The following is a 22246-nucleotide window of genomic DNA, read 5'->3' on the forward strand; positions in this document are numbered from 1 at the left end:
AAAGGATAGTGGATCTATCATTATAAAGTCACAGGAGTATTACATTTTGTATTACATCTTATCCTTAAATCTCTTTAAGTGATTGATCCCAAATCCCTGCATCTGTTGCCTTGACACTCCAGATATTTTGCATCTAGTGCATGGTGGAATGTATCTATGGAGGGATGGGTACTAAACTATCTAATAACAAAACATCTGTCTGCATGTTACCTGTTAATAAGCCTTTTTCTGTGTTCTGTAGGGGCTGGAGTTGGTCCAACTATTCAGATCGGAGAGCAGACGGTCATCACTGTGGATGCAAAGGCAGCTGGGAAGGGCAAGGTGACGTGCACAGTGTGCACTCCGGATGGAGGCGAGGTGGATGTGGACGTGGTTGAAAATGAGGATGGAACATTTGACATCTTCTACACAGCACCCCAGCCTGGCAAATATGTCATCTGCGTACGCTTCGGTGGAGAGCACATCCCCAACAGCCCCTTCCAAGTCACGGTACATATATGCCATACTGATCCTTTGTGTTCATATGGAGCACTGTTTATTTATTTCAGATGTTGAACTCTCACAGGAAAGTCTTTCAAGTGGAATAGTGTTAAATGAACACTGTGAACCTTCAAGGCAAAATCATCATTACAATGTGCATATATTCATAGCTTATTCTTGCGGTTACTCTGTGGTTAGCTTTTAAGGGATTAATTCACATAAAAATGACCATTGTCGTCATCCTCATATTGTTCCAAAACCATATGTTTCTTTCCTCTAGGGTAGCGGTTCTCAATATTTTGAGTCAAAGGCCCCTCATTGTCCAACAGCCAAAATATTCCAAGCCCCACAGTAATTGCAAAGAGACTTTCTCTTTCTGCTGTAATGGACAGTCATGCTTGTTAAAAAAAAAATTTAATCTGATGTTATTAAATTGAATTGTATATTAATTTGAAGAACAATTGGGATTTCTATAAAATGAGATGCTGAATAAGTATAGATTTATAGGTGTATGTTTAGTACAAGGCTTTTTCCAGACTTAAAAACTTCTAAATGCTTTTAATTTTATGCACCATGTTCATAGCAAGTTTTATCATTTTGCTGGCATTTTTTTATACTTATACCTGGTTTTAGCAAATTACTGATGTAGACTTCAAGCTGTTTGAATTTGAATTCTTGACAGTTGGTGTCAATGTAGATTTATGGAATTTTTGAAAGACTTAATCATAATCAGTTTTAAGGAAAACCATAAGTCTAATCAAATAGAAATGGTACAGCATTAAGTCAGAATAACCTAAATGTCTGAGTTTGATCATGGATTGAAAAGTCTTGGCTCTATTAATGATGATAATTTTGGTCTCAGAGGAAGTTGCTGTAAGTGAGTCCTTACTGGAGTGATGACTGTATTGTATAATCAAACTAGCACTCTTTCTGGATTTTTAGCACTTTTCTGGATTTTCTCAGCATTTCTTTTGTGAGAACTGAAGCGTACTGGAGTTGTGTGTGTATTTTGTAGCATTATAAATAAGTTAATTTTTAGTTTTCTCTCTCTAAAATGCAAGTTTACGGTTTAACCACCTTTTGCTGACGCAAATTATTTTATTTATTTTTTTTTAAATTTAGGATGAACTGTTGTTTTACAAAAATCTGGATTTCTTAAAGTAGCTTCTGGTTGAGCGACTTTGAATCAGAGACGTTGTTGTTATTGAAGGGATTTCATCTTTGATTCTGTTGCCCTGTCTCAGGCTTTGGAAGGTGACTCTCCAGACCAACTAATGCAGCAGAGCCAGAACCTGCAGTACGCCTACGCGCCCAACATGGGCCAGCCATGGGTACTGACACGCCCCTCTTTCCTCCCCGTCTCCATTTCCTGCTCTGCTACTGACGAGTCCCCAGTTGGTCCTATGTCCTTCCTTATTTCACCCTCCTGTTTTTCTCTTCCTCCCAGGTTTAGGGTTTTTCACCTCATTTCCAATGATTCTGCCTTTATGACTCTTAAATACATTTTTCTTGATTCATAGAATGACAGCCATTTTGGAAACCGCTAAATGTGGGGAATCACACATTTGAACAAAATGGCTAGTTGTTGCTGAGCTTGAGCTATGTGTTCGACACTTTCATTGTCTTTTGTGTGGGCATTTAGATGTTGTTTTTGTGTTGTACATCATCGTTGGTCACATTGTCACTTGTCTGCTTGGCTCTTTCTCCACCCCTTCTCCAGATTGGTCAATCACTGACTGATCCTGCGATCTCTCATTAGAATGTCATTCTTTCACAGTGTTGGTGGCTGCATCATCATCCTCGTCATCCTCATCTCCATTATCATTTTTTTTGTTTTAAGGGTCCTGTTGTCATGTCTGCTGTGTGCGCTGCATCTTCATTCGTGATACAAAATCGATACACACTACCGTTAATGTTTGGGGTCACAAAGATTAATTTATTAAACAAAACTCTCTATTCATCAAAGAAACTGAAAGTGTATCACAGTTTACACACACACATTAAGCAACACCACATTGCATGGATCATATTAGAAATATTTCTTGATAATCAAATCAAATTAGAATTATTTCTGAAGATCAATTCAGTTAAATGCTTTTAAAAAAAGACTACTTAAGCATTTCAGAGTCTTATACACCCCAAATCTTTTAACTGTGGTATATGTGGGCATCAGCCATAATTCTATGGGAGTTTAATATTATTCTTTGTCTGTTGTTGATCATTTATCTTGAATAGGCTTATGACCTAGTAAATTAAACGAGTGGAATAATTTTTTTTATTTATTTTTTTAGTAAGCTAATTCCGATTATGTGACATAAGCCTCAGAGAAAAACACCTTAGATCTTCATGTTCTAATGGCAGTCTTAGTTCAGTGTGGAAATAGTTTTGATCGGTCTGATTCTCTTCTACTTCCTCACAGGCTACAGACAGGCAGTTGGGCATGAACGGATTGGACGTAGCTGGTCTGAGACCCTTCGACTTGGTCATTCCTTTCACCATCCAGAAAGGAGAAATTACAGGTATTCTACTCTACAAATCTGTCCAATAGTAGAAGTGTCCTGATTTCTACAAGAAGATTCTTATCTGTACCCCACGCCTTACAGGTGATGTAAGAATGCCTTCTGGAAAAGTGGCCAAGCCTGATATTACTGATAACAAGGACGGCACAGTCACCGTAAAATACGCCCCGACTGAGGCTGGCCTGCATGAGATGGACATCAAATACGACGGAATACACATCCCAGGTTAAAGAATCTGTGACTGGTTAAAAAAAAAAAAAAACGTGACTATACAAAGAGCTTTTACAAGAGCGAAATACATGTGTCGGGGTAATCGGTATATTAATTGCTAAATTACTAAATCCTCTTGCATTTTAGGAAGTCCACTGCAGTTCTATGTGGATTATGTCAACAGTGGCCATGTGACAGCCTATGGTCCTGGTCTAATTCATGGCATGGTTAATAAACCTGCAGTCTTCACCGTCAACACCAAGGATGCCGGAGAGGGTATAGCTGCTCACATATTGACCAATTCAGCTTTCATTTTATTGCTTATTTTATTAATCCTATTTATTAATGTTTCTCCGTTTTCTTATGATTTTTAACAGACAACCTTAAATTCTGTCATTTGAACAGCCCAAAATGAAAAAAACTGGTTATGATATTCCTCGTGTGTTCATTAGGTGGTCTTTCTCTGGCCATCGAGGGTCCGTCGAAGGCAGATATCAGCTGCACAGATAATCAGGACGGTACCTGTACTGTCTCTTACCTCCCTGTTCTTCCCGGAGACTACAACATCATTGTCAAGTACAACGACAAGCACATTCCTGGCAGCCCTTTCATGGCCAAGATCACAGGTGCCACAAGTGCTGCTATGATATTTGGAAACCAAAAAAAGTTCATGTCCATTGTTTCAAGTGAAGTCATCAAATCTGTCTGTGTCCGCAGGTGATGACTCAATGCGCATGTCTCATCTGAAGGTGGGCTCAGCGGCTGATATCCCACTAGACATCGGCGAGCTGGACCTCAGCCAGCTGACAGCGTCTCTTACCACCCCCTCTGGCCGAGAGGAGCCATGTCTGCTCAAGATGCTCAGGAATGGTCACGTGGGTAAGCTGCAATTGACCGCACATTCTTTTCCTCATATTAAGTCTTCAGTTGTATTAATTGCATCTAATTCTGTTGTTTTTCTCTTAAGGCATTTCCTTTGTGCCCAAGGAAATTGGAGAGCATTTTGTGAACATCAAGAAAAATGGCCGTCATATTCCTAATAGCCCCATCTCAGTCATGATCAACCAATCAGAGATTGGTGATGCCAGCCGTGTGCGTGTAACTGGTCAAGGGCTGAGTGAAGCTCGCACCTTTGAGCCTGCAGACTTTATCATTGACACCAGAGATGCAGGTAATTGATATTAAAACATTCAACATTTTCGTATTGGATACCAATTATAAGTATTTATAAATGTGTTCAGTTTTTAATTGTTTTTTTTTGGTTTTTTTAAGGATATGGAGGGCTCAGTTTGTCTATTGAGGGACCCAGTAAAGTAGATATCAACACTGAAGATCAGGAAGATGGCACCTGCAAAGTCACTTATTGCCCCACAGAACCAGGAAATTACATTATTAACATCAAATTTGCAGACCAGCATGTTCCAGGTAGTTACTAGCAGTGCTGTAACTTAAATGGCAGTTTTAGTTACTCATTTATTGAACTGTTTAACTTCACTCATTATGCTTCTCCAACAGGAAGTGCTTTTACCGTCAAAGTGACAGGAGAGGGTCGGATGAAGGAGAGCATCACCCGCAGAAGAAGAGCTGCCTCTGTGGCCAATGTTGGCAGCCAGTGTGACCTAAGCCTAAAGATCCCTGGTACAACTTGTGGAAAAATATTAACATAATCAATCAATCATAAACAATTCCCTCCTTCAACGCACTTTTTGATCCACAGAGATCAGCATCGCAGACATGACTGCTCAAGTGACCAGCCCATCTGGCAAAGTACACAAGGCTGAGATCATGGAGGGAGAAAACAACACGTACTGCATTCGCTTCGTGCCCACAGAGATGGGTGTGCACACAGTTAGTGTGAAGTATCAAGGTCAGCATGTCCCCGGATCCCCCTTTCAGTTCACTGTGGGTCCCCTCGGAGAGGGAGGAGCCCATAAGGTCCGTGCAGGAGGACCAGGGTTGGAGAGAGCAGAAGCGGGTGTACCAGGTATGAGGTGTTGGTTTTTCTTTAAATATTCTTTAAAATTAATTTTAACAGTCAAATTTTGGCACAATTGTGTGTGCACTTTCAAATCAAACTTCTTTATAATATTTCACCACCCACAAATAAATTTGCAGAACAGAGATAGTGAACTTAATGCTTCGTTTGTGCAGCTGAGTTCAGCATTTGGACCCGTGAAGCAGGAGCTGGTGGTCTGTCTATTGCGGTCGAGGGACCCAGCAAGGCAGAGATTGCTTTTGAAGACCGCAAGGATGGATCCAGCGGTGTCTCATACATTGTCCAGGAGCCTGGTGAGGCTTTTGTTCTGGATTTTCCCTGTTTTTCTTATGGGAGCTTGAACACACATAACCTAACTGCTCTCCATTCATTTTAGGTGATTATGAAGTATCCATCAGATTCAATGATGAGCACATCCCTGACAGTCCATTTGTGGTGCCTGTGGCTTCACCATCTGATGACGCCCGCCGTCTCACTGTTGCCAGTCTTCAGGTGAGGCTTCGAGAAAGACAGACATTTGTCCACCCAAAGAAGCTCCAAGTCAACCCTTGGCACAGCAGCTACAATGACAGTGAAAACATTACTTCACATTACACAAATCAAACTTAGCTTTGTCATTGTACTTTCACAAATAGAGTAAAGGAGAGGAAAATGTCATAGTGCAACACAAGTTCTCACATACATGCACACTTTTGATAACTGCATAAGTAGATCTAATGTCAAAATATTGCATATGTTGCATATGAGTTATTGGTTGCTGCTGTGTTCATGGGCTGTGGTAGGGTTTCTGGGATACTGAAGGACTGTTTGTATTTCTCGTGCCTTGTCCTAAAGGCTCCCAACATGGAAATGATAGGCTAAAGGGTTAAAGAGGGCAAAAGAGGCTTGTTTGTCTCTGTTCTTGACTGACTTGAACTATTTCCTCTCTTGTATTGCTGGGGTTGGAGGGTTTTTATTTCTTGGTCTCTCAAAGCCTCTCTTTAACCCTGTTAGCCTGATGGTAAGAAATGTGGAGGGTCGTATTAGGCGGTCACATGTTTGCAGTGTCAGACTTTAGCAGTTTTTGATCCTTGGTTGAGTGTGGCAGTGTCATGTTAATGCAGGAGTCCGGATTAAAGGTGAACCAGCCGGCCTCTTTTGCTGTGAGCCTAAATGGAGCGAAGGGAGTCATCGATGCCAAAGTTCACAGCCCATCTGGAGCACTTGAAGAGTGCTGTGTTACAGAGATCGATGAAGGTAACGATAGGTTAAAGGTTTGACTGTTTCGCATTGTATGCTTTCACTTAAACCTATTGAACCATTTACATTATTTTTGGAAATAAAGCATCCAGAATAAATGAACATTTACCTCCCTTTTGAAGCGGTTACTTGAATTTCACAAGCTACCAGTTATAATGTTGGTGCCAAAATGAGCCAAAGTATTTCAAATTTATTTTCAACTGCTTTCCTCACAGATAAGTATGCTGTGAGATTCATCCCCAGGGAGAATGGCCTGTACCTGATAGATGTGAAATTCAACGGTTCTCACATCCCTGGAAGCCCCTTCAAGATCCGTGTTGGTGAAACTGGCCAGGCTGGAGACCCAGGAATGGTGTCTGCTTACGGAGCTGGTCTGGAAGGAGGCACCACTGGTACAGTGCACTTTTAGATATCATGTATAGCAGGGGTCACCAAGTTCATTCCTGCAGGGCCGGTGTCCCTGCAGAGCTTAGAGGCAAGTTGGAGCTCAACTCTGCAGGACACTGGCCCTCCAGGATCAAGTTTGACGACCCCTGATGTGTAGCGTGATATTTTATAGTTGTCAAAGTGTGCAGCTGAACTTAACTGACCATTCACCACCAACTTCTCAGGATCTCCATGCGAGTTCATTGTGAACACGAGTTCAGCCGGCCCAGGAGCTTTGGCAGTGACCATTGATGGGCCCTCCAAGGTAAAGATGGACTGTCAGGAATGCCCAGAGGGCTACAAGGTCACCTACACACCTATGGCACCTGGAAACTACCTAATTTCTATCAAATACGGTGGACCGTACCATATTGTTGGCAGCCCGTTCAAAGCTAAAATTACAGGTATGGGAAAGAAAGTGGTTCAGTTATATAGTGTTTTATCTTGGTACTTTTAACTACTAACTGTTTTTTGCTTTTTTTGTCAATTTCATTGTTCTATCATGGTACCTAATTATTGGTGGTTGTGTGTAATGTCAAATGTGCAGGTTCCCGATTGGTCAATAGCCACAGCATGCATGAGACTTCATCAGTACTAGTTGATCCTGTGACTCGCAGCGTGACGACCAGCCAGCAGGCAGCGCCAGGCTGGGGCAGCTCCGACGCCAGCCGCGTGGTTGCCAAGGGTCTTGGACTCAACAAAGGCTTCATAGGACAGAAGAACACTTTCAGTGTGGACTGTAGTAAAGCAGGTATAAATTACCTAGAAATTGAGTACCTTGAAACTGAACCTTTGGCCATTTTAGTCAGTTTAATTGCAAACATTCGACACTATTTCCAACAGGGAGGAACATGCTCCTGGTTGGAGTGGATGGACCCAAAGTGCCATGTGAGGAGATCTTGGTGAAACACTTGGGAAACCGTCTCTATAACGTGTCCTACCAGCTGAAGGAGAAAGGAGAGTACATCCTGGTGGTGAAATGGGGCGACGAACACATCCCCGGGAGCCCGTATCGCATCACTGTTTAACTGCCCTCCGCCCAAACCTCCAGCATCAAATACAAGAACACTGAAAACTCTCTTGTCCTTCTTTTTTTAATGATCCTCTCATCCAGTATCTTCCTGCACCACTATTCAGCTTTCAAGCAAGAGAGGGATGTCAAAGAAGCACCTTGTCACTGTATGCCAGTCATTTTTGGATCCTGTTACATTTGCTGCACTCAGTAATCCTTTAAATCCTAGGGTCCTGGTGGCTTTTGCTCCGTGTTTGGTTTGTTACTGATCTAGTCTCTAACACAGAGTAGCTGCTAGTATGTTTTTGCCTGGTTTAGGAGACTGCTGTTCCAGTCATAACTGTACAGAGTTGCCGTACGTTGTTAGTAGCAGGAGAAATACAGATGTGATTCAGCCGCTTGTTTAACACATTCTTAATTTTACTTGCCATTGGGTGAAGAGGCGCTTAACCATAGACTATCACGTAGACTGAATTAACACTGGTGCCGAAGCTCTGTGGGTCTGACCTTCTGTCTGAGTGTTTTGAATATTTTTCAGTCTGCAGAGCTGCATGTTGCTTCCGTTTGACCATGAAGACGTTTTAGAAAATGGAATTTGGGTGCCATTTAAAGCCAAGATTGTGTGCCGCAAAGTGATTTAGAAATCAAAGGGAAGTTACATGGCAGAATAAAGATGATGCGGACCATGTCATTTGGCTGAAGGTTGTAACGAAAGGGAGATTTCTGATGCATACTGCTTGAGTTTATTGTTGGTTATGTAAAACGCACTTGGAAGTTGTAACATTTGACAAAACGTCACTTATTTGCGCTCACTTTGTCAGCTCTTTAGCCCTTTGTTCTCCAATGTTAATGTTTAATCAGTATTCCAAAATGAAAAAAAAAAAAAAACAAATTAGTTGTCTAAAAATTTTTGACTTGCAGTATTTTGTTACACAATAAAGTTGTCTTAACTATTTTTCTGTCAACCCGTGTGCGACTGTTTTCATTTTCGTGTGCGTGTATAGAGTTGAAGTAAAATTGATTAACTGATCTAAGATTGCCTTACCATGAAATCAAAATTGCCTATTCTTTTATAAAATACTGGTGTTATTTTTTTTTTATTTTTTTTTTTAATGTGCTGTAGAAATCTAATCCAATTACAATAATGCCAAATTCAAGTCTTAACCTTTTTTTTCCCTCCTAGAATAAGCCATTTGACTCTGATAAAAGCTACAATGCGAAGAAAAAAAAAACTGCTACAATTGTTTGTCAATGTAAAAATAAACTAAATGCACTACTAAATGCATACACTGGTGCTAATTTAATGCTGCTGTAATTGCTTAGTTTCTGATTCATCAAATCAGTTGTGGCTCCTGATAATCTTGAGTAAGGCTAAATCAGGTTGACACCCAAGGCTGGCATGCAGCTGAGTCAAGATACTATACATAAACAGCTGTACTCTGTCCATATAAGGCATGACGGTCCAGTGTGGTAACTATGGTTTCCAGGGCCCTGGATCTGTTCGTTGCTGCAGGCCCCTCCTTGTGAGGCCCCTGTTAAACAACTTTTGACCACCTTGGGACAGACTTCACATTTCCTTTTATACTGATTAGAATAAAAGCCTCAGACAATTTGAGCGTCTTTCCACGCCTAAGGCTAATCTACACAGGTAGCTTAGGCTGTTTAGTTTGTACAAAAGGAAAGAGCTTCCTTTCAGAGAAGCGTAACGGTGAATCACGTTTTAGCTGTCTGTCCATGACAACGCGAAAACAAACAGTCCGGGTTTTCTGTCTCCTGAGAAGCCCAGGTCCTCCATTAGTTGCAATGTCGCTCCACGGTGGTAGAAACGCGCACTGCAGATCAACCAACAATTACAGCTGTCCTCCTCCTCCTCATCTGTGTCTCTAATCATCACTGTCGTTCTTAGACAGTAACGGTAGGTAACTTTTTCCTCGAGGAAATCTCGTCTGATTTCATTTTTTTATTTATTTTTTATGTTAATTTCATTTTCATGAAATTGTGACTGGAGCGAAAAGTTCAAGCTTCAAAAAGAACCGTATGTATTTGGAAAATGTACATTTTAAATTAAGGATTCAGTACAGTTACAATTTTAGGTTTTTTTTTTATATATTGTTATTTTAAAACGTAATTTAATCCTGTGATGGCAAAGGTGATTTTTTTTAACAGCCACAGCCTACTTACCTTCAGTGTCACGCAATGCTTCAGAAAGCATACAGTCACAGGCATTCGAGGAAAAAGCATTATCAAGGTTGTTCTGCCACTTCATTTTTTTAATATATTTTTTGTGTCGCACGTATTTTTCACAATTCTTTGATGAATAGAAGGTATGTGATTGAAATGGAAATCTTCTGTATCAATGTAAAAGCAGTCTTTGGAGCCTTTTCTGCTTAAAAAAATAAAATTAAAATATATAAAAAGAATATATATATATATATATATATATATATATATATATATATATATATATATATATATATATATATATATATATATATATATATATTATACAATAACGTAGTTCTTGCTTTCCTCCTGACTGTATTTAGAGTTTAGAGATATTTTTAAATTAAAACATAAAGGCAACATTAAGCTATATTGTTGTAAACGGCACCGATTTTGTCACGTTGCACAACATTTTGCTTTCAGTGAGTTATAATATTAATAAAATAAAATAAAAATGAAAAAATAAAAATAAAAAAGAGAAAGAAAGAACGAAAAAGGAGAGTCGACGCTCTGACCACGCCCAGCCTCCGCGAGGCGTCAGGAAGTGATGCGCGTCTCCTCCTCCAGCGTGACACGCCCAGCTCAGAAAAGCGCCTTTTTAACGTCCTGGGATCGTTTAAGGTAATTCAATTATGACAGTTTTTTATTTTTAAACAAAAATAATGTCCGCGTAGTCGACAAAAGACACGAAACGATTGTTATTGCAGTACTGCTGCGCACTCTTCTAGCACGAGTCTTGCTAAATGCGCTGTTGAAGTCGTTTCGGTGGTTTCGCTTTGGCTAGCTCGATCAAAAAAAAAGCCTTTCTATTCACGTTTTTTTCTCCTGAAAACGCTTTTGGGGGCCTTTTCACCCAAGTGTTTTTGTTTTAATCTGGCAGAAGATGAAGTCGTTCGCTTGTCTTTTGCGGAGGACGTGTCTTTTGTCCAGAGTTTACAATTATTTCAGGCTGCACATGTCTGACTTTGTGCCCCAGATCTTCTAGCAGCCTGACACTGTACCTTTGTGTATTCTTGTGCTGTGGTGGCTGTTATATCTCTATGTGATAGACTAATTTACTTATTTCACTCTCTCTTTAGAGATAAAAAAATAATCTTGCTTTACATTAAGTTTCTCAGTCGACCAGTAGGCCTAGGTTAGTTAACTTGCCTACCTGCTAGAATATTATTATGAGTCATCATCACAGTTTTAAATCTTAAACCTTCAATTTGCATAAATCCTGTTGTTGCAGATGTCTTCATTAAGTGGAAAATCTGATCAGGAGATCATTCAGCTGCTGGATGAATATGGCATTAAACATGGACCCATAGTAGGTACGTGAGAATAAGCTTTTAGTGTTTTAGAGTAAGTTGTAACATGGTAGTCTTTTAAAAAAAACGTATATAAATATTAAAAAGTATGTAACATTTTTTTAATTTAAAAGAATAGATTTTTTTGTTATTCATTGAATAATCATTTAGCACTAGCTCAGAAAAGCCTGTTTGTCGGTGATTTTGGCGAAAGTTGTGCTGCGATTTAGTGGCGGTTTTGTTTTTGCAGGATCCACACGAAAGCTCTATGAAAAGAAGCTGAATGAAGCCATGACCAAAAAAGCTAAACCTTCCTCGTCTGACAAGACATACTACCGAGAAGAACGTAAGGCTTTTCTTTTAAAAAAAAAAAAAAAAAAAAAAAAAAAAAGAGAGAGAAATGCTTTGACATTATGCCTATTTAAGGTGTATAATTACACTTGCAAAATTTGCTTTTTTTTTTATAGAGGAGGAAGTGGAATATATTACCTATCATCAGTCCGTAAGTAAAAATTGTTCTTGAAAGGTATCTGCTGTTATATCATGTAGTTTGTTAATAGCAATTTTTTTTTTTTTAGCAGCCACAACTGAACATGTACGATGGATCAGGTGATGTGTAAGTATCTTATTCATTTTCTTGACTGTGACTGGGTTTCTTGACTGGGTTTCTGCGGGGTTTACAACGTCTTCATTTGTTCTTCCACTATATAAGACATTAATAAGGTCTTGAATCAGAGCTGAAAGTCTTACATTTACATTTAGTCTTTTAGCAGAGACATTTACCCAAAGCGATTCACAAATGAGGACAATAGAAGCAATCCAAATCAGCAAAAGAGCAATAACACGTCCGTTAACTTAAACACAGCACACAGTTTATTATATTATATAGTAAAAAAAACATACAATACAAAAAAGATTATAAAAGCTAGTGTTATTTTATTGTATTTTTAAAAAGAAAACAAGCTAGTTAGCAAAGGAATTAAGTGCGTGTCTAAAAGGACCTTTTTTTTTTTTTTTTTTTTTTGCAAAATTGCAAAAAACAAATACAAATAATCTGAACATTCTCAAATCATGAAAAATTAAGTTTACGCTTAAAACAAGTAGAAATACTGTGTCTGTCAAAGGATAAAAAAAACCTATTCCACATTCTGTTTTTGTATTTTTAAATTAACAAAGTATTTTCAACATTTTGACAAAGAACATACACTGATGTTAAACAGTGATCTGAAATCACAATATCAACGTGCTTACAATAATTGTATATAAATGTGATCTCTCCCCAGCACAAGGAGGTCAAGGGTCACCGAAACCGACTTTTCCCATGAGTGAGATTCAGTTCTTCCCTTTTCATCTCATTTTTTTTTTACCTTAAAATTTGTTTCCACCTAAATGCTAACTGGATAGATGGCATCTCCACAGCATACGGAGGTCAAAGGTGACCGATTACCGAGATGAAGACAAAGGCTATAACAATGAGTGAGTTTTAACAACAGTATACATTTAAATTATGTTCCTAATTGTGTGATACACTTCAAAAAAACAAATGACATGTCCTTCCTGTCTGTGTTGAAGGCCCATTATCAGCCCAACTCGCTTGTCCTATCAGAGTTCTTCTCGGCCAGGCCCATCCGTCTCCAGATCCGTTCAGCACGTTCAGTCCAGTCCAGAGACCAGCAAATCTGGAGGTGTGCCGGGCTGGCTCCGTGTCTTGGTGTTTCTAATCATTGCTGTGTTTCTTTATTATGTGTACACATGTATGGAGCCTGCAGAGGAGACCCCCTTTAAAAACCTCCAGTAGAGGAGCATGTTCATCAGCCCCAAACTAAACTGATTCAGTACAAGAACAGCCAAAAACATAGCCTGGAATAAGAGCTAATAATATTCTGAGTACAGAACGTGAGGTTTAGTAAGTCGTAAACGTGTGCATAATGCGCACATTTTTATCCAAATACTTGCTTTGTGCATTTTTATAATTAAATAGGTACAGATGTGGACGACCATATCCATTTTAAGAAAATTCTGATTTTTTTGGATCATCGGGGCATTAAAGTGTCTTTAAAACGTATTTTCTCATGAGTTGTATGTAAAATCCTTTTGCTGTGGCCGTGTATTTAGGGCTTGTGTTCATGTGCCATTCTGTAGCACTATTTGTTACACCGTTTCAATTTGCTGTCTTCAGTGTTAAACCCTTTTTAAAATAAATTCTGTGGTGCTGAACATAAAATGAAAGAGATTCGAGCAAAGAAGTACACAAGCGTATGCTAATTTGTGAAAAATAGTTACTGTTAAAAGCTATTGTTAGGTACAATGCAATAACCCCTTCAGAGAAGACTAAATTCACAATATTACTTAAAGTGCCTTACTAGTGTGGAACATTCTGAAGGGTAAGGGTTTTATTAAACAAATGTCTTTCATTACTTTCCTCCTGCTGCTTGTCCCTGACATGTAAACACTACCAAAGTTTATATATGTATTGTTCTTACAAGAATTTTAGATGAATAAAACATTTCTCATTTTGCAAAATGATTGAAGGCAAAAAGATGCCCAAAAACTTCTTAAATCCCCAACGTTTGCTTGAAAAAATGTACTGTCTTTAAAAAGATTTGAAATGTTATCTAATAAAGTTACATTTGTGAGATTGTTTCATGTTTTTATTGATTGTTAAATCCTTCGACCAAGGAACAAAACAAACCAAACATTAAAAGTAGAGTTTCTTCAGGTTTTTAGCAGTATTGGTTCCACATGTGTAAATACATCTGGTATGTTTAGGCTCTAGGAAAGACAAAGCAGATGCCTGGTAAGATTACATTGCAAAGTCTTGGTTTCTTGTTTGCAGTCAGTGAAGTAAATAAACCGTAACAAATTAAGGATTTAAAAAAAAAAACATTAAATTGCACATTACTTAGATATGGATACCTTCACTTTGATAAAGAACTCATGAGATCAAAAACCATACATGACAATATCTGTATGGATGAGAAAAATGGAAGAAAAAAGCTTGACATTTACAGTCAATGGTACCAACAATGTGTGAGCAGTCCTTAAATATATTTTTCTGAAGAACTGTAATATCAGATGCTGCTTCTGAAAAAGAAATGTAAATTCAGTAAAACTTCAATTTGACATTCCTGCAGACTCTAAAGTCTGGAAAATAATGCCATTCGCTAATGAGACTGCTCACCCTCCAGACTCAAACCCCAGTGCTGTTATGATGATGTTGATAAGAACAGTGAAGAACACAAAAACAGTGGCCACATTATTCATTGTGTTGAGCCTCATCTGTTTCTTTACGTCATTCAGGTCATACTTCACTAAAGGGAACGGCAAAAAAAAGAAATACATCATTACATAAAATGACAGCAGACCAAAAAAATCCTTCCAGAAATCACAACTAACCGATGAAGATGAGCAGGAGGCCTACGATGACCTGCAGTGAGATGGAGAGTGAGATCAGAGCGAGGAGAGGAACGTAGAAGCGGTGCTGCGCTCCTGAATGAAGCACGGACTTCAGCTGAGAGGAGTTCGCCATCAGAAGAGCCACATCCAGCATGCTCTGCGCCGCACTCTTCTTAGTAGCGTAATGATTCATGTTGAAGGGTCGCTGGGTGTTCCCTGTACCAGGAGCCTGACAGGGAGCGAGTTTCACTTTTATTGGCCTGTCCACTCATGATCATGTAAAAAGTGAACGAACACGCTTCATGAAAATTCAGTAGAAAGAAAATGCAATAACAGAAATAACAAATCTAATAGTTTAAATCTGTGGCACGTCAATGCTGAAAGACGTCTGTTCCTCAAGCAGGTTCCTTCCAAAAGACGGTATCACTGACAGCTTAAGCAAATATGAAACACTTCACACAGAGCTGCTTGTACACACAACTGTATGAGCATCACTTAGGTGCTATCAAGGGGATTTTGACTTGTGGATAGTCTGCTTGCATATAACAAAACCAGATATTTAACAAATTGATTCATTTAAAGCATATATTGCCTCATTGCGCAGCATTAAGATTAGAAGATTAGTAAACAGACATCTGTTACTCACCTCTCTGCTTTGATTATGGTCTTGATTCTCCATTTTCTTTAGAAACGTTTACAGGAGGCTCACAAACACTACAGCTCAGCCTGAGAAGTGTTCTACGCTAAAACTCCTGACTCTCCCCAAAGGATGTGCTTTTAAACATTGCGAGAAAGACACTCCCATAAGTGTCACCAATGTGTGAACAGACTTTAGGCTTTTAAACTTTCGTTCTTATGTTCACACAAATGTTAACCATCTATAAAATAAAAACACATTGTTTTTCTAGAAAGAGAGTCTTTATTATTAAAAAAAAAAAGAAAAGATAATTGCTAATCAAACGCTGGCACAGTTATGCTTGCTACCGCACACACACCAATCACAGGCTTTTGTAAAGAAAGAGGATTATAGTTTATAGCCGTTTAGGAGTATTCTATTGGAAGGCTATTTTTAAGGGGAATGCTTATTGATCAGTCTTGAAGTTTGAAAACAAAAGTTTGTTCTTTATTCCTAGTGTAAATCTGCATAAGAGCGCATGGCATAGTGGTGTATAGTGGTGTTATAAATCACAAAGTGCTATGGGAACAGTCCTGAACATGTAAATAAGTGGTCTGACTGGTTATGTTTAGACCTCATGCCTTTCAATAACCAAAATCCAAGCTGTAGGTCGTAGATCTCTGCTTAGTCCTTGGGGTTATGATTGATGAAGGGAGAGAAAAGACACATATCTGTTCTTTAGCTCCTCCAACCGTTCAGCTAAAAGAAAACAAGCATGTTATTCAGAAGTGTGTGCACAAAAAGTTTGCTCAAATCCAAGATATGCAAGAAAACACTCACGCAACGTGTGCTTCTCTCCTTTAGACCAGTACCGCTTGTCTGTCTGCAGCTGTTGCACGGTTTGTGTGAGAAACGCCGAGGTTTCAGACAGCTGCTTCACAGCCTCCAGCTCCTGAGACGTGAATGAAGAATATTCAAGACGTTTGTATTTGAATATGCCAAGTATATACAAGGCCTGTTCAATTGCTCCTAGAAAAACAAACACTGCAAACCCTGAATGGATTACATGTACTATTGTTCAGTTTCTTGCACAGACCAATGATTTTGTTTCATAAGACCTCAATATATTGTTGTGTCCCTCAGTTAGTTGGAGAAAAAGAGTCAAATTTTAATTTTTGGAGTTACTGCAGATAAATGATGTAGGATGCTTTACCGTATTGCAGGTGTGCAGGAGCTGATGTACAGACTGAAACACACTAGTGCCGGAGTTAAGGGCCGGAGGCGCTCTTTGGCAGTACGCCTTAAAGTCTGTGTTGTAGATGTGTCTGAAAGCCGTCATGAGCTGAGACATGTCTGAGATGGCCACCTTTAGCGCACAGGGGGACAGAGCAGCTGCCGAGCCTGACTGCAGGAACTCACACTGAGGAACAGAGAGGATCACGATATTATAGAAACCAAACACGTTATATCAGATATGAAAAAGGCACATGATGGCCCCACCTCCTTGCGGAGCTCGTCTAAAGTGCTCTGTGTAGACTTCAGCAGCGCCACGGCCTCTGTCAGGCTTTCTTCTCCATGACTTCCTAGTCGGGAATGTTGATCACTCCTTGAGTAGTACATAAGTACATAACAACTGTGTTAAAGCCAGCAGTTGAGAGAATGTACATGGGTGCATAACAATCATACAGACCTGTTTATGAAATCGCTGGGTTTACTGTGTTGTTTTCCATTCATTTTGTTTTGAGCCGACTGTGTGCGTATCAGATGTTCACGGATATGAGCAGGCCACGGGTTGCAGACCGGATTCAGGAGCATATCCAGGTCTGATAAGTGATCCTGAATCATTAGCTCCTGGAGAAGATCATCGTTCCTCACACTGTCATCACCAGAAGATGAGCTCTGCCTACATCCATCAAAACAAACAACACTGAAACAAGACCATCTAAGGAGGGCAAGACTCATGGTTTATGTTAAATTAATGTAACAAAAAGCTGCGAAAAAAGTTAGATACCTAGAGTCTGCTTGAATGACCATTAGAAGTTGCTCCAGAAACCTCAGCTGCTGTAACGGTGGGGCAAGACCCTGAAAATATGACAGACATTAATACATTAATGTATTATATACACATGTGTATATACTACATTCAAAATGATTCAATAAGAACAGCTGTTCTTAACCAAGTATCAATGTGTCCCATTTTTTTTGCTGCTAAATGTGCATCTGAAAGAGTAATCTCTATTCTGCTCTTTGCATGAAATGCACTAGACTTATTTAAAACAGCATTGTTCAACTTCATACCTTGATTAAATCCCGGTCGTTAGGTTTACATAACATCATTTCATAACCAAACCGTGTAAGTTCTGTGTGCAAGAGAGAAAACACAAAGAAGAAAATAAGAAAATAACAAAATTTGATGGAGCAGGCCAAGCTTTTGTTGGATCTCCTCTTTGCAAATAAATAAATATCAGTGTAGCAGATATACTTATGCAAAAGTGATTATCCCCTAATCTGTGCTTATTAAAATACATAAAAGAAAAATGATAATAATCTTATTTTAATTAAATTACAATTGGAAATCCTTATATAGGGTCCTTTAATGTCATCCAACGATTCGTTCTAAACATACCTGGTAAGTTTTTGGCATATAAGCTATTACCACACTGAATGGTCTTCTGTAATTCATGGCAAAAATGTGTGTGGTCAGAATTAGAATGTCAGTTCTAAACTACTTTTAAAAACTACTCATTCACAGAGGGATTCAACTACATTTAAAGCTTAAAATTTACATTTAAAGGTTGTTGTTGTTTTTTTGCCTTTGACATACAAAAGAGTTGACATACCTTTAACTAAATCCTCATTCTGAGTTGCTTTAATTGTGGATAATTTCTCCTTCAGCGTTGGACAAATGCTTTGAAAAAACAAACAGAGCATTTTAGCAGAGATTTCCTCGACATTTGGCATCATGTTTAATAGTCAGTCAGGCATCAGACCTGGCACAAATCCACTTGAGTATATCAGTCCTGTGTAGTGAAGGAGAGCAGAGGAGCTCCTGCACACTATCCGGCTCCCGCAGGTACAGCCCATCCACCAGAGGACACCCCAGACTCTGAGCAGTCAACACAGTGGGTTAAACAGCCTGTATAGTTCTTGTGACAGCCATAACTGACACTTCAGTCTGCCTTCTCGTATTTGTCAGCTCGCTAAACAGATACATATGCAGCTAACATCGAGCCCGACAGAAGAAACGACAACGTTCACTAAACCAGCGATTATATCAAGTACTCTATTTTTTCTATTACACAAGTGTGTCCTCAATTGTGGACAAAAGACAATGTCTTAAATTGCATATTTTAATGAACAGGTATACTGTTGTTAGCTCCAGAACTAGCAGCTAGCAGCTTACAGACCCAAAAGACAAATGTTATTACAGACCCGACACGGACGGTGTTGACTTCGCGAAACGACGGAAAATATTCAGTATGTCACGGTCTGCGTGTGGTGTGTCTATGAAGATCTGTAAACTACCTGAAGGGTGTTGTAAACTCGAACAGACAGCCGCTGCTCTTTTGAATTGCCCGCCATGTTGTATTTCTGCAGCGAGTCCGGGCGGGGTTGCCAGGTTTTCAAAGCAAAACCCTTCCAATTGATATTCAAAACTAGCACGAAAGCTTTTCAAGTGGGATTCCTGGTAAAAAAAAAAATCGCGTTCCGGGAATAAATATGCACGTTTTTTGTCGGGAGCCCCCTGATAAAAGTCGCACTCCAGTGGCTAAATATCACGTTGTTGTGGTCGATTGAACCCGCGGACATAAAAACCATCCCTCAGAAAGAGAGTTAACGTAGCCCAATCCTGCGGGAATCCTGGCGGACTTGGCAACACTGAGTCCGAGTCTGTGCGCCGGCGTCTTTCAGCGCCTGCGCCTACAGCGACCCCCGACGGCCACAAGCATATTACTACGAAACACAGTACACAATAGGTTCAGTAATTATACCAGCCGAAGTAGGATTACATTTACCCCGAACATTATAATTACTATAATAATTGGGGATTTGAGGATTTTTGTTTGGTGATTCAGTGAGCCGTTCATGTTATACATTTCACGTATGCATGTAGGCCTATGTGTATGAGTGTCTATATTTGAACACTTGAGAACATTTATTTAATTTACAGATTTGCACATAACACTGCACAAACATAATTCCTGCTTACACTTGAATGTCTATAGTATATATTGTATTTTTTGCTATTTTGTACTTTTTATATTTTGTATATTTGTGTATAAATCTTTTTTGATCTTGTCTTGTTGTCCTGTTGCACTGTAGAGCTTCCGTCACTAAAACAAATTCCTCGTTTGTGTAAACATACCCGGCAAGAAAGTTGATTCTGATTCTGATTCTGATTCTAAACATCCCCAAACTGTTCATTCTTAATTTTAGATCATACGCTGATTCATCAAAACATCCCAAACATTTTCGCTGGTACAAATCAGTAATCTAATGTACTGTATGAAACAGCTTGATTAAATCAATCTAAAAAAAAGTTTTTCAGCAGCGTTGTTCTAAAGATACAATAACCAAAAGTGAAAACACAATCACAAACATTTTGCTATAACCTCTATTATGTACCTCAAAAAGGCATCTTTTACATGAACTAAGAAAAAGACAGAATCATATATTGTTAAAACGTGCTGCCTAAACGTTACAAAATATCACTTGAGATCTTTTACTTAGATGCAATATGGAGTACAGTGTCCAGAAAGTTCTTTGGGAAATACATGTCGATGACATGAAGGGCAGGTGGAGTGGCAATACAATAGTGTGAGCAGTCCTTGTGTGCTTATACACCATCAGTGAAGTTTAAAGAGCTGGTCTGAGCCAGTGCAGTTTCAAATATTACACTGCCCCTGAAACAACGGGATGAGATGTAAAGTTAGTACAGTCTCAGAATTATTCTGACCTGGGCATAAAGAAGGGATAGATGTTCATAGACGTGCAGAACTATAAAAATCAGGGAAAGAATGAGTATAAATCTATTTTCTAATGACGCTTTGCTGTTGCTCTGCTCACCCTGCAGACTCAAATCCCAAGGCTGTGATGAAGATGTTGATAAGAACAGTGAAGAACACAAAAACGGTTGCTGCGTCATTCATTGTGTTAAGTCTCGGCTGTTTCTTCACATCATTCAGGTCATACTTCACTAAAGGGAGCAAGAGAAAACACATCAGCGTTACATCGATGACATTACAGCAGAATACTTTCAAAGAGATGCACTAACCGATGAAGATGAGCAGGAGGCCTACGATGACCTGCAGTGAGATGGAGAGTGAGATCAGAGCGAGGAGAGGAACGTAGAAGCGGTGCTGCGCTCCTGAATGAAGCACGGACTTCAGCTGAGAGGAGTTCGCCATCAGAAGAGCCACATCCAGCATGCTCTGCGCCGCACTCTTCTTAGTAGCGTAATGATTCATGTTGAAGGGTCGCTGGGTGTTCCCTGTACCAGGAGCCTGACAGGGAGCGAACATTACATAAACATTCCACATATTTTACATTCCCTCCATATATATATGTGTATGTATTTTAGCAATACAAATTCTCAAACAAAAAAGGTGCTCAAATTCTCAAACCACTGCACCTAATGGGTCCATGCTTTAGACATTCTACTAACACTAAGTAAGTTTGAAACTACATGTCAAGCAGCATTAATATAGTGTATTAGTAGACTGTCTGCTATTTAATTCTAACACTTTACTTTGAGCTTATTCTACTAACCTCAAACCTACCTCTAACAGTCTACTTTGAGAGTTAGTAGACATGTAGTTGCAAAGTAATGAGAATTAGTTGATTATTTATAGTAAGTCGAATGCCTAAATAGGACTAGGACTCAATACTTCACAAAGTTTCTCAGATTGTTCATAGTTTTTCTGATTTTACATTTCTTTTGAGGTGTTGTGTATACCTTGTTCCTGTGTATTTAAGAGATGGATATATTTTAAACAGCGATTAAAGATAACAACTCTGTTTTATTTATTTGTCAATGATAGCATCCCCAAGGTAAGCCTGTGCCCGTCGGCCGTTTGGGCTGGTGATGAAGGGTGTTCTCCAGTTCTTTCAAACCTAACTTTACAATTCTGTAAAGGCAGCAAATGTGGGCACTCCCTAATATGCTATTTATAGTGTTACAAAACAGAACTGGTTTAATTTCTCTTTTACATGTCAACTGAACTCTAATATATATTGATTATAATATTTGTAAAAACCGAATATAGGTTGCTTAATCGATAAACCATAAATATGATAAATGTGATGATAAGGAATAATACAGAATAAAAACCATTTTACGATCACCATATAGTTATCCATTTAAGATAAACAACACAACATGTCTCGATTTGATGCTTTTAGCGTTAGAACAGTGAAGTATTTAGTATTTTAACTTCCGTTTGTGTAATAAAAAAGAAAAACGTTACCTCTAGAGCTCCTGACTCATTGAGAGGTACGTTCTCCGCCATAGAGAGTGATGCTTAGCTTTGAAGATTTCGATAAATTGTATTATTTAAAATTGGCATTCAAAAAGTTCACGAATTCCTACAAAAACTTTGAGAGAAATGAATGGTGTCTAACATTACACTAAAACAAAGAACTGTTTGCACCTTCAGCTCTGCCCAATGTTTTCTGCTTGTAAGCGTATAAGCAGTTGTGAGGATTGATTCGCCCAGGTGACTCCAGTCTTTTGTTTACATTCACTAAGAAGAGTCGTGATTCGTTCAGGTTAGCATAGTTTTACGTCAGAAGGCGTCGACAAGTCACATCCCTTTAATTACAGGTTTTTAGGTAAATACG

The 22246-nt window shown here is 39.0% G+C and overlaps 5 protein-coding genes across 7 annotated transcripts in view; 2 read left to right on the forward strand and 3 right to left on the reverse strand.

Annotated features, from left to right (window-relative positions):
• flna (filamin A, alpha (actin binding protein 280)) overlaps positions 1 to 8847 on the forward strand; it is a 32305-nt gene extending 23458 nt beyond the window's left edge. Inside the window, exons 30-47 of the mRNA XM_043224287.1 lie at positions 242 to 489; positions 1725 to 1811; positions 2900 to 2999; positions 3084 to 3224; positions 3357 to 3485; positions 3662 to 3835; positions 3927 to 4088; positions 4177 to 4380; positions 4482 to 4634; positions 4725 to 4847; positions 4927 to 5193; positions 5361 to 5498; positions 5582 to 5697; positions 6309 to 6441; positions 6660 to 6836; positions 7056 to 7274; positions 7418 to 7621; positions 7714 to 8847. Coding sequence (XP_043080222.1) covers positions 242 to 489; positions 1725 to 1811; positions 2900 to 2999; positions 3084 to 3224; positions 3357 to 3485; positions 3662 to 3835; positions 3927 to 4088; positions 4177 to 4380; positions 4482 to 4634; positions 4725 to 4847; positions 4927 to 5193; positions 5361 to 5498; positions 5582 to 5697; positions 6309 to 6441; positions 6660 to 6836; positions 7056 to 7274; positions 7418 to 7621; positions 7714 to 7898 — 2960 coding nt within the window. The 3' untranslated portion in view covers positions 7899 to 8847. The remainder of the gene's footprint in view (positions 1 to 241; positions 490 to 1724; positions 1812 to 2899; positions 3000 to 3083; positions 3225 to 3356; positions 3486 to 3661; positions 3836 to 3926; positions 4089 to 4176; positions 4381 to 4481; positions 4635 to 4724; positions 4848 to 4926; positions 5194 to 5360; positions 5499 to 5581; positions 5698 to 6308; positions 6442 to 6659; positions 6837 to 7055; positions 7275 to 7417; positions 7622 to 7713) is intronic.
• Positions 8848 to 10607: 1760 nt separating this feature from the next.
• emd (emerin (Emery-Dreifuss muscular dystrophy)) lies at positions 10608 to 14030 on the forward strand. Its single transcript, XM_043225315.1, has 8 exons — positions 10608 to 10726; positions 11337 to 11418; positions 11645 to 11740; positions 11862 to 11896; positions 11973 to 12010; positions 12678 to 12719; positions 12814 to 12870; positions 12967 to 14030. Exons 2-8 carry the CDS (start codon positions 11337 to 11339, stop codon positions 13190 to 13192), a joined length of 576 nt encoding a protein of 191 aa, XP_043081250.1. The 5' UTR covers positions 10608 to 10726; the 3' UTR covers positions 13193 to 14030.
• A 5-nt stretch (positions 14031 to 14035) lies between these two features.
• si:dkey-93l1.9 (uncharacterized protein LOC562339 homolog) lies at positions 14036 to 15746 on the reverse strand. Of its 3 annotated transcripts, XR_006247884.1 has the most exons (5): positions 15437 to 15746; positions 14791 to 15019; positions 14576 to 14705; positions 14404 to 14478; positions 14036 to 14166 (listed from the first exon to the last, which is right to left on the reverse strand). XR_006247884.1 is itself a non-coding variant. In XM_043225316.1 (4 exons), the coding sequence occupies exons 1-4, from the start codon at positions 15467 to 15469 to the stop codon at positions 14466 to 14468; spliced, it is 405 nt and encodes a 134-aa protein (XP_043081251.1). In that variant the 5' UTR covers positions 15470 to 15746; the 3' UTR covers positions 14049 to 14465. The 3 variants fall into 3 exon arrangements, 2 of the variants coding, with proteins under 2 accessions (XP_043081252.1, XP_043081251.1); XM_043225316.1 differs by having other exon boundaries at positions 14049 to 14478; XM_043225317.1 differs by having other exon boundaries at positions 14045 to 14705.
• A 145-nt stretch (positions 15747 to 15891) lies between these two features.
• haus7 (HAUS augmin-like complex, subunit 7) lies at positions 15892 to 19254 on the reverse strand. The gene is made up of 10 exons (XM_043225314.1): positions 18932 to 19254; positions 18397 to 18512; positions 18247 to 18314; positions 17705 to 17766; positions 17418 to 17488; positions 17097 to 17309; positions 16907 to 17012; positions 16620 to 16826; positions 16247 to 16358; positions 15892 to 16165 (listed from the first exon to the last, which is right to left on the reverse strand). The coding sequence occupies exons 1-10, from the start codon at positions 18986 to 18988 to the stop codon at positions 16104 to 16106; spliced, it is 1074 nt and encodes a 357-aa protein (XP_043081249.1). The 5' UTR covers positions 18989 to 19254; the 3' UTR covers positions 15892 to 16103.
• Positions 19255 to 20469: 1215 nt separating this feature from the next.
• Positions 20470 to 21503, reverse strand: LOC122329113 (ninjurin-1-like). Its single transcript, XM_043225318.1, has 2 exons — positions 20682 to 21503; positions 20470 to 20603 (listed from the first exon to the last, which is right to left on the reverse strand). The coding sequence occupies exons 1-2, from the start codon at positions 20944 to 20946 to the stop codon at positions 20470 to 20472; spliced, it is 399 nt and encodes a 132-aa protein (XP_043081253.1). The 5' UTR covers positions 20947 to 21503.
• Between the last annotated feature and the right edge of the window lie 743 nt (positions 21504 to 22246).

Source organism: Puntigrus tetrazona, chromosome 23 (genome assembly GCF_018831695.1).
Source record: "Puntigrus tetrazona isolate hp1 chromosome 23, ASM1883169v1, whole genome shotgun sequence".
Lineage (NCBI taxonomy): Eukaryota > Metazoa > Chordata > Actinopteri > Cypriniformes > Cyprinidae > Puntigrus > Puntigrus tetrazona.

What these genes read in the sequence shown, in the direction of transcription:
- emd (XM_043225315.1), top strand. Translation starts at nt 11,337, where the DNA reads ATGTCTTCATTAAGTGGAAAATCTGATCAGGAGATCATTCAGCTGCTG. An exon ending in ATATTACCTATCATCAGTCC is followed by an intron (nt 11,897 to 11,972) that starts GTAAGTAAAAAT and finishes TTTTTTTTTTAG; the next exon opens with CAGCCACAACTGAACATGTA. An exon ending in GAAACCGACTTTTCCCATGA is followed by an intron (nt 12,720 to 12,813) that starts GTGAGATTCAGT and finishes GCATCTCCACAG; the next exon opens with CATACGGAGGTCAAAGGTGA.
- si:dkey-93l1.9 (XM_043225316.1), bottom strand. Translation starts at nt 15,469, where the DNA reads ATGGAGAATCAAGACCATAATCAAAGCAGAGAG. An exon ending in ACCATAATCAAAGCAGAGAG is followed by an intron (nt 15,020 to 15,436) that starts GTGAGTAACAGA and finishes GCTCCCTGTCAG; the next exon opens with GCTCCTGGTACAGGGAACAC. An exon ending in CCTCCTGCTCATCTTCATCG is followed by an intron (nt 14,706 to 14,790) that starts GTTAGTTGTGAT and finishes CGTTCCCTTTAG; the next exon opens with TGAAGTATGACCTGAATGAC.
- haus7 (XM_043225314.1), bottom strand. Translation starts at nt 18,988, where the DNA reads ATGGCGGGCAATTCAAAAGAGCAGCGGCTGTCTGTTCGAGTTTACAAC. An exon ending in CCCAGCGATTTCATAAACAG is followed by an intron (nt 17,013 to 17,096) that starts GTCTGTATGATT and finishes GTACTACTCAAG; the next exon opens with GAGTGATCAACATTCCCGAC. An exon ending in TAGACGAGCTCCGCAAGGAG is followed by an intron (nt 16,827 to 16,906) that starts GTGGGGCCATCA and finishes TCTGTTCCTCAG; the next exon opens with TGTGAGTTCCTGCAGTCAGG.
- LOC122329113 (XM_043225318.1), bottom strand. Translation starts at nt 20,946, where the DNA reads ATGTGGAATGTTTATGTAATGTTCGCTCCCTGTCAGGCTCCTGGTACA. An exon ending in CCTCCTGCTCATCTTCATCG is followed by an intron (nt 20,604 to 20,681) that starts GTTAGTGCATCT and finishes TGCTCCCTTTAG; the next exon opens with TGAAGTATGACCTGAATGAT.